Raw genomic sequence first — 10,089 nt, forward strand, 5'->3', positions numbered from 1 at the left:
CTTACCTTTATTTTCATTATAAAACCTGTTTTCGCGTCTTGATTCCCTTTAACACTTCTAGACTGAAACACTGCCTATATAACAAATAGGGAACGTGACAGCTTTGGATAAGGTTCTTAATCTGCTTTCACGTACATTTAAATGCCTGCTGAGTGAAATTTGCTGGAGAAACTTTTTTTACGAGATACTAAATTATCTGAAAGACCTGAGGGCTGCATGCGCACATAAAAAGCAGCGGATATGATTTTTATCCACAGTCTTCAATGGCTGTATTCTAACGTAAGAAAAGCAGAAGCTTAGCTTGATTTTAAAAAAATTGGCTTGCCAGTTGTAGTGCCTGGAATCATTATGTAACGTTCCTACATATCCCTGCAGGAAAAGATGTAGTCGTTATGCAGTGCTTTTACATCTCCCTGCAGGAAAATGGATGCTTTTTCTGTCATGATGAGGCTAGTAGCTTGCATCCACAGTTCAGATTAAGAAAGCATAGGTTGGATTGGTTATGTGTAAACTCTCTTTATAAACGCAAGAATAAAACATGTATCTGACTTTTGTTGTTGTTGTTTTATTCCCCTCAAAAATTAGGAAATGTAGGAATAGGAGTAATGGCAAAACAGTAGTGCAGAATGGTCGCAGCTGTTAGAGCTGGATGATCATCCATTACACGTGTATGGAAACTTCATTTTGAAGCGACTGTTGAGTAAAATATTTGATGTTGGGGAGGGATTAAAAAAAATGTTTTTTAGGTTAATTTTTCAAGCTTTGTGGCATGTTAGCCTGAAAAAAAAGGAAGCTATCTGCCAGACGTTATTGTCCATTTTGCTGTAACCCTATTAAATATTTGAAAGATTTGTCCTAAATAGCTTGCTTGTATTATATTTGAGCCCAGGAGATAAATACTAGTTATATTAATTACTTGACTGAAAGAAATGATAAAATGGAACTGAGGACAATTTTCATGCTAACTTAAACGTTTACTCGTTTTTAGTGGCCAATGGGAAAATGATATTGTAGCTTCCTAATGACCACACAAATGAATTTTTTTTGTAGGAGAAAGACAAGACACAGATGATAACTGTTAATAGGGATCTTCTGATGGCTTTTGTTTATTTTGATCAAAGTCACTGTGGATATCTTCTGGAAAAGGACATGGAGGAGATACTGTACACTCTTGGACTACACCTATCACGTGCTCAGGTTTTGTATAACAATAGAAATGCCTTTGCAAATACTACAGAAATGCTGTAAGGGTGTGGGTGGAAAGTAGTTCTAAAGGCTGTTGCTTATCCCTAACGTTTAGGTATTCTACTTTGTAGCGGCAAAGAGATTCTACTTCAATTTTGTGTAAATTGTTTTAGGATGAAAAGGTACAGTTTGCAGCTCTTAATATACCTACGTTTCATACGTAGCTTTTAAACATCTCAAAAAATCGTATTTCTTTTTCCTAGCTTGTTTAAATTTTAAGCCTAATCTGTTAAAAACCTTTGCAATTTCTTGAAGTAAGTTTTCAGAATAAAACATACTTGTTTCGGTAGTATGCTGACTATTGTACGTTAACACCTGTTGCATTACTTAAATAACATAGTATTGCTTTCCATGGTTGTGTTTTAGGTCAAGAAGCTACTTAATAAAGTAGTACTTAGAGAATCCTGCTTTTACAGAAGACTAACAGATACTTCTAAAGATGAAGAAAATCAAGAAGAGTCTGAAGAACTACAGGAAGATATGTTAGGTAGTATTTTTTTGGATTGTACAAACTCCATAAAGAATTGTTTCTGTGCAGATGATATGAGAGTTCTGAGATGTTTGCATTCTTGCAAAACTAATTCAGGTCTGCAGAGAACCTGCCTGTTTGAGAAAAGTTAACCTTGATCAGTTCATACACTATGGTATTTCTGACTACCAGCAGGTCCTGGGTTACATTTATAGCCTGAGTTCTTAAAAGATGCTTTAGACCAGAAAGGAGGACAGAGGTTAGTGTTGAGCATTCATTAACGGTATTACTTATTCTCACAGTACCTTTGCAGTCATGAGGATCAAAGCAGGTCCTACAGGTAGGAGAACGGAGCTTGATTCTTGGAAGACAATTACTGCAAAAGGAGAAAAAAAAATGTCATGGAAGAGCATACTACTTGTGGGAGGTTTGGGGGAAGGAAGGAGGTGAGAAATGAGAGACAGACTAAACAACATGAATCTCTATTTATTCCTTTCACGCATATGAAGAAACCATCTTATGATCTGAATTCTGTAGCATTAAAGAAGTATGACTCTTGAATTAGTATGGAATATTGTGACTAATGAAGGAAGCTTTAAGGTTGGTCATTAGAACTGTAGGCAACAGAAAAATGACATAATGATTGTTTCTTAATGCTGTTTAATCAACTGTAGGGAACAGATTACTGTTACCATCGCCTACAATAAAGCAAGAATCAAAAGCTGTAGAGGAAAATGTTGGCCTCATAGTGTACAATGGAGCCATGGTTGATGTTGGGAGCCTTTTGCAGAAGCTGGAGAAAAGTGAAAGAGTACGGGCAGAGATAGAACAAAAGCTTCAGTTACTAGAAGAAAAAACAGGTGGGACACTGCTTTGAAGGTGGTACTTGTATGGATGCAAAATTCTAGGAATTTTTTAGTAGATAAACCAATCTGAGTAATATTTGTGACCCAATGATCTTATTAGATATTTGCGCACCATAAGCTATTTCAGTTTCCCAAGCCCTTGGAACCTGCACACCAGTAGCTGTTGGAATGCAGTTGTTGCACACAATGAAATGTTTATCTTTTTGAGTCAGGTTGAATATAAAACTGCTTTTCAAACGTAGTCAGAATTGTGTATTACCAAACGGTAACACAATGTAGTCTTTTAATGTTCTTTTAATAATTTTGGTGTTATCGAAGTGGAATGTTAAGTACATGGCCTTGGAAGTGACTTTGACTTTTATTTTAGATGAGGATGAAAAGACCATACTTCAGCTGGAGAATTCTAACAAAAGTCTGTCTACCGAACTCAAAGAAGTCAAAAAGGACCTGGGCCAACTACAGGAAAATTTAAAGATCTCGGATGATAAAAATCTGCAGTTTGAGAGTCAGCTGAATAAGACAATCAAAAATCTAGCTACTGTTATGGATGAAATACACAGTGTTCTTAAACAGGTTAGAATTTTTGTAATTCATTCTTTGATTATTGCATGTAGGTTTTCTGTAACCTAAATTACCTGAACAAAAATTTCAGAATGAAATAATTTGGGACAGAAATACCTTACATTATGTGAGATGCTAAATGAGGTACTAATTATTAAAAAGGATGTTTTTCTAAGCCTGGAACATAGGAGAAGTTCCTGACTTTTATTAATTTTTATGTAGCTTTTACATATAAATCCCAAGCCATCCTAATATTTTAGTGGACCCTCTCCATCCCTTTCAGTGCAAGTTTTCTATATCCCCTCTTTTCAGTTAGAAATAAGACTTCTGGTTTTCGAGGCAAAATTTAGACATTTCAGTTTATCGGAGCATTCCAGTAAAAAGAGCTTGAGCAAACTGCTTAATCATCTCTGTCACTGTACAGAAAGTGACTTGCCTATTCCCTAGGAATGTTCTGAGGTCCCATTAAATAAGGCTTGAATTGATGTAGGTTATGGAGGCTACTCAGTGGCAAACTGGAGTTGCTTCTAATACTATTTTTATTTTGAAAAGACAATAGACTCCACAAAGGCTCAAAAAAAAAAAAAACTAGGAACCTTGTCAAGTGTTTGACCTTTTTGGCTCTTGTAGGATACAAGTGAAACCTCAGATCAGTCACAGTAGCTTATTAAACTGATCTAGTAATACCTTGCAGCCATCTAACTGTCATCAGTGTCTTTATGCAGTCCTGTGCTGCATAAAGCAGGTGGACTTGCCACCTTCATCAGAGCTGGCTGCTGAAGGTGCTGCATGACCCTCTATTCCCAGGATCTTAGCTCAGATAAATAGCCTTTGTCTGCTGTTTTGGGGATGAAAATATCTTATAACCCCAGGGTTTTCAGGTAGCTTTAACCAATGTAAGTGCGTTTTATGTTAGCTCTGTTATATTGTCCTAACATAATGGATTTTGAAGAAAAAAATATTAGCTTTTCTCTTAAAGCCTGTAAAGGAATATAAAGTGAGACTTCTGGGGATGTTTTTTATACTTTCTGGAATTTACGTTATCTTCTCCCCTTTTTCTTTTGAAGGATGTTGTGAAGAACGAAGATAAAGATCAGAAATCCAAAGAAAATGGGGCAAACGTATGATAAAACTGCTGCTGTTTAGAAGAATGGTGTTACATAATGTAATATAAATCATGATACCAGAATGTATGGGAAGTGATGCATGTTTGATTTTAGTAGTATAAATATCTTAGTTCCGAAAGATGTATAAAGTTTTACGAATGTGAGTGTCTGCTTCTGAAGATTGCTTGTAATTCTTAGCATTCAATTTATGAGACACTCCTTGAGTGAAAATAATTTTGCATTGCAAAATGTTTTAGGATGAACTTTGTTATAGTTTTAACCCTAATAAAGTTCATCAACATAATGAACAGTAGCAAGTATTTAATTACCAAATGTTTTTCATTAAAGTCTAGTGAAATCAAAATTTTCATTATTTATAGAATTGCCATTTTTAGGTTTTATTTTTATTTCAGTCTAATTAGTCTTTTTAAATTCAAATATAAATCATAAAATAGCATGCTGCTTAATTTTGCAAGTAAAGATTTTTTAAAAAAAAACTTCTTGGATTTTTTTTACTTGTCACAACTTTCTTTTCCCTAATGTAACTTTCTTCCCCGAAGCTGCTTGTATTAAAGCCTCATAATATACAGTAGTTCAGATGAGTTAAGAAAGCAATAGAAACCTGCCAAAATATTGGTAGGGCTGTGAGATTTATATGAAAATATATGGGCCTGTTTTAAATGTATGTCATTTGTGTTCCTTTAATTGTTCTTATCTTTGGATTAATATATATATATGCTCCTTTTTAATAACAAATGCCGTGTATTAAAATGTAAGGTTGGATACCAGGCCAGTAGATGTCAGAATAATGCCTTACATGGGGAAAATGCTACCATTGTAAGCCTCCTTTAATTAAAATTGACTTCTTTTGTAGCTAGCATGTATAATTACTTTAAAGACTTTAGTCTGAGAAAAGAATGGATGCACAAGTATTAATACTCTATATTATAATTCTTAAGGAGCAGGACACGATTTGTTTTGTTGAAAGTGGGTTAATATGCTGCCTTCTGTTGTGTTCACAAATCACTAGAGTTCTAAACTTAATGTGGCATTGTTGTCAAGGGCAACTTACTCAGATAATGTGCAGTACGAACAATTGTATTTTGGTGCAAACTTTGAGGAAAATGATGAGTTTTTGAAGGTTGAGGCAGAAGTGTTTTCTTAGAAAAATGGTTAGTTTTAGCAAACTTATTTTAAACCTAGATATCCTAGGTAACTAAATAGCTGTTAGGAGAGTCTGAGTGCCATAACATGTATGAATTGCCTACATGGAAACTCATGTAGCTTTACTGATAAATACATTAAAATGCCTGAATTTATGTTCAAAAAAGTCTTAAGCTGGTGCTTTTATCACTTACCTTTCTTGGCTCTCTTGGAGCAAGACAAGTAAAATACCTTTTTTTTTTTTTCATTGAAATAACATGCATAAACTTCCCCTCCATTCATCTCAATGGAGTCACTGTATAATATCTTAACTGTTCACACCAGACTGGGCGATACTATAAAAAGATTAATTGCTGCATATGAGTACACAGAAAATGCATGCTTGATGAGTTGTCTCATAAAATAAAAATGTGACTGAAGGAGGATGGTAAAAATCTTTTGCAATCAAATGATATTTTTCATCTTTACCTTTGTACAAGTTGTTGACTAGTACAGCATGAATCGTTACCAACTTTGAGCACCACTTACTTAAAGACACTGATGAAAGGATTGAGTTTGGAAAAACCTTGTTCAGAAGGAGTTTTCAGTAGTGTGTATGAACGGACAAGCTTCTTACAGTCTCAGACAAGTTGAAGGATGAAAACATCTTTGTAGGCACGCTGGAAGATCTGTTGGAATACTTGCAGGTGTTTCTCTGTGTGTCCTTTGTGACAATAATACCTTACATTTTTGAGATGCTAAATGAAATCTGAAAGCAGTTATCACAGATAACGAGCAGGCCTCATCTTATGTTTTGGTGAGTGGTTGGCTGTGTGAGGTAGCTGCCAAACCCATATAGATTTTTTTTTTCAATATTTCAGAAAAATATAAGTGCTAGAATGATTGTAATCTTTCTCTCTGTGGCTTTGATGTGACTCTCTGCATTTATGTTGGGGAGGAAATTAAAAGGGTAAAGAATAAAGGGGGGGAGGATTCAAAAACATTAACCGTCTACACAGAGTGTGATCGGTCTGCTGAAGCCCAAATAACTGAGGAAGAAAAGACACTCCTGCAAGCTGTTTAAGGCACTTTGTATCAAACAGTGCAAGTTACAGGGTTCTGCTATTTCTTCTTCTATGTATATACGTTATTATTGCTGGTCATTAGCTAAAGCTTCTCAGCAATATTCCCAAGAATGCAAGTAATTCTCAGAAAAGTCTAGCGGAGTACCACACATGGAGGTCAGGAGAAGCCATCTTCTGTCAGTTGCGACTTAGGAACAATGTTTTTTCATTTCATGCATCTTTCATGTCTGTAGTTCCCATCTCTTGGGCTTTCCATTTCTGAAGTCTTTCACTAGGTATCAGTTGCTGGTAAAAGGGAACCTCAGATAGGTCTTACTGTGGTGCATCAACACAGAGTGGGCTGAAAGTCCAGTTTACTTGTAGTTTTGCTATGGGAAGCAGTAAATCCAGGACTGCCTTGTTCTGTAGCAGCAGCCTGAACTGAGAGAGTACTGCTACAACAGACTAGTAAATAGAAACTCATCTCGGCTCATAGATGGTTTTTTTTCCCCCCTCCGTTTTGTAAAGCCCTAATATGGAGGAATTAATGAACTGAACCCTTATGAAGTGATACTCAAGAATAATGGACATCTATGAAAAAGGATAGGAAGGTAAACGCTCCACATGATAAATCTGCATGGAAAATAGTGTAGAATTGAGCAGACTTGCATGAGGCTCTGTGCTTGCTCCGGTAATCAAATGGCAGAAGCGTATAGCTTCAGTGGTACGTACCAACAGTGGCAAAAAAAGTAATAATGAATTTTTGCTGACATTTTCTGTAGAGTTGAGGGTTGAAGGGGAGATAAATGGAGCTGCTGCCTGCAACGCCTGGGCAGTGCCACACCAGGCTTTCTTCCTGGTCGTCTCAGTTTGTCCTCCAGCTCAGCCTGCGTAACCTTTTTTAATGTTCAGATGGAAATAACTGCTTTGAGAGATGTTAATGGCTGCTAGTCCATTTTTCTACTGAGTAACCTACTATTGCTAACATCTGTTTGGATTTATGTAACAGTCAACTTTCACTGGTAATTTTATCAGGAATGTGCACAAACACGTGTGTGGTTTGTTTTTTTTATTTTTTCCCCTCTTGCCTTTCTGTAAAGTTTGTGAACCTGGTCAGGTTCTTATCTCGAGTGCATTTGTTCAGTGCAGTTCATATTTAAAAACGTAACATATAAGTCAGTAATTCAATAATTTTTGGGGAGTAACTTGAGTCTTACGACCTGTGATATATTAGGAAACGTGTGGGTAGGACAATCAATGCATTTATGCCAATATCTCCTAGGAAGTAGAAATGGTACAAATAGAAATTCTACTGCAACTTGGACATTCCCACTTAGTACAACAATAAAAATAGCATAGATAACCTTTACTCAGCTATCAAAACCGCCAGCGTCTTCCCAACAAACTTGTTTGTTTCTATGTACTGTGTCTCCTTAGATGTGTTGCACTGGAAAGTAGTAAGAGCAGAGGAGAAAAATTTAATATCAAAATTACTATTTTTAAAGCAAAAATAACTTTCCATTTTTTTATTTATCTGCTAGAGAGCATAGGGCATCATGAAGCGGAACATAAATTTAGCTTTTTAGAATACATGGAATACTGCCTGAAGCCACGTTTTGCAGCATTTTAACTGTGCTTAAGAGCATTGCTTTTGCATTTCTGGACATCTGATATCTGAATTTATATTGGAAACTCGTGATACTGTGCTGTTTCCGATTTTTTTGTATCACGCTGTTTTTTAAATTGTTGCTATCTCTAACAATTGAGTTGTAACTGGCATGAGGATTCAGGTTGAGTCCTCTATGTTACACAAAACTGGCATATTTTCAGGTGCAATTGAGCAACCCTGCAAACTGTTCTATCGAGCCTAGTGGTTCAGTTCTCTTAACCTTTCTAAATTTACAGAGCAAAATAGTGATGACTGGAGTTGTTGCATGCTGCCATGTGTTAGAGTTTTTCTCCTAAAGATGTTTAGGTACTACCTCACCGTTACATTGAGACCATTTACAGAGCACGTTAAGCCGCAGTTCTTGCAAATGCTCCTGAGAATTGTATTGCAAGGCTTATTTTGGCGTACCACAGCAATACTTGAATATTGTCCTTCTATTTAGAAATAATGGTCGTCTTTTCCATGCCTCCCCCAGGCTTGTAGCCAGCTTTCATTCCTGCTGATACCTTGGTTTGGTGTCTCGAGGCACATGCACGTGCACTTTCCGTAGGTGAGCTGTCTCCCGCCGTGGTGAGGAGCTGTTCTGATACGTGGTCAGAGGCAAGTGTTACGGTCCCTGTGGCTGCTCAGAAAGTCCTTACTCCTACAGGATCTTCTTTTTTTAGCAGATACTGGAAAGTTGTGATCTGTTGGAACAAATAGATAAAGATAGTCTTGCGAGGGGCTTCAAAGGGTTAGCGCTTGAGCTGAACTCAGCTGAGACAGCAGATGCCCCAAACCAGAGGTTTTTTTGGGAGATTTGCTGCTAGACTGTTTTCCCTTGGTCTGGCAAGGGGCACAAAGGCAAGGATCCTGTTGACCGTGTATTGCCTTATGCTGCTCACCTGTCGCAGGGAACAAACTGCTGGGGAGAAGGGGGGAGTGGAGAGGGAGGATCCCAGCCTGAACTCTTCCCCACTCTGTATTTCAGCAAACGTTTTGAGATTAATAGTTTGCTTATGTATTTGCTTGCAACCTTTTAATTCTTTTTGGTCTTACAGGGTCATATGTTACGTTCTGGTCTTGTCTGACAAGGGGCAGAAACAGCTGGAGAACAGTGACCTTACTTCTTGGTCCCTTTCTCAGCAGGGCTGGATGGTAGCCAGCATTTTCATACAGAAAAAGCAGAAATTGCTGCCACACGTTATGCCGTAGAAATGAACAGTTGGAGGTGCAAGTACCTTGTAAGGCTGAGCTCAAAAAGTCTTGCCTCTCAGATCAGCCTGGCTTCCTGTAAAAGACAGTCCATTGCATGGGTGCAGAGGTCAAAGGAGAAGCAGGCAATTCTTGCTGTCGGCTCTTTAGTGTTTCACGGGGAGGGTTATAAGTAAAACATACAGGCTGATCAGAGAAATGGGTTTTTGCACTTTGAGCTTGGCTCTAATAAATAAGAAATGAGAATTTTGGAAGTCCTTTTAAGCATCAGAAAGGGCTCCCATCTGTTTCGTGAGGGTTAGTTCAGGTCGCCAGTTAGACACACCTTCATTTTCAACCTGTCTCCTGATGTCTTGCTTTACCAAAGTACTGTTGAAGCAAATTAGTTTCTTAGTTAAACGTGATGTAATTTTTAGAACGTTCATGTTACAAATTGTAAAATCTCAAGGAATGATTTTCAAATTGAAGTGGAGAGTATCCTCAAAACGTTTGTCCATGGAGAAAAACCTTACGCTTGTCAAGTATCTCTTCTGATGTAAAGAAGCCATGTATGCTATGACTAAACAGATTAAAATAAGTTAGTTGTTTATCAATAATGAACTTGGCTTTCTACCTTAGTGTCTTTCCTGGAATCAAGCTAACAACCCTTGCTTGATTAGAACTTGCTCTAGCATCTAATACGTATTTGCTTATTTGGGAGGGCAGGCTTAAATCTTCTCCTTGTACTGAGGAGAGGAATAAAGACGACTTTAGTGTTGGGGGACGTAATGTG

At 37.2% G+C, this 10,089-nt stretch overlaps 1 protein-coding gene across 5 annotated transcripts in view; it reads left to right on the forward strand.

Annotated features, from left to right (window-relative positions):
• CCAR1 (cell division cycle and apoptosis regulator 1) overlaps window positions 1-5,577 on the forward strand; it is a 30,230-nt gene extending 24,653 nt beyond the window's left edge. For all 5 annotated transcript variants that reach the window (XM_068950898.1, XM_068950900.1, XM_068950896.1 and 2 more), the window contains 5 exons: window positions 1,051-1,197; window positions 1,612-1,732; window positions 2,389-2,574; window positions 2,948-3,153; window positions 4,209-5,577. In XM_068950898.1, coding sequence (XP_068806999.1) covers window positions 1,051-1,197; window positions 1,612-1,732; window positions 2,389-2,574; window positions 2,948-3,153; window positions 4,209-4,268 — 720 coding nt within the window. In that variant the 3' untranslated portion in view covers window positions 4,269-5,577. The remainder of the gene's footprint in view (window positions 1-1,050; window positions 1,198-1,611; window positions 1,733-2,388; window positions 2,575-2,947; window positions 3,154-4,208) is intronic.
• Window positions 5,578-10,089: the final 4,512 nt, after the last annotated feature.

Source organism: Struthio camelus, chromosome 7, assembly GCF_040807025.1.
Source record: "Struthio camelus isolate bStrCam1 chromosome 7, bStrCam1.hap1, whole genome shotgun sequence".
NCBI classification, from domain to species: Eukaryota; Metazoa; Chordata; class Aves; order Struthioniformes; family Struthionidae; genus Struthio; species Struthio camelus.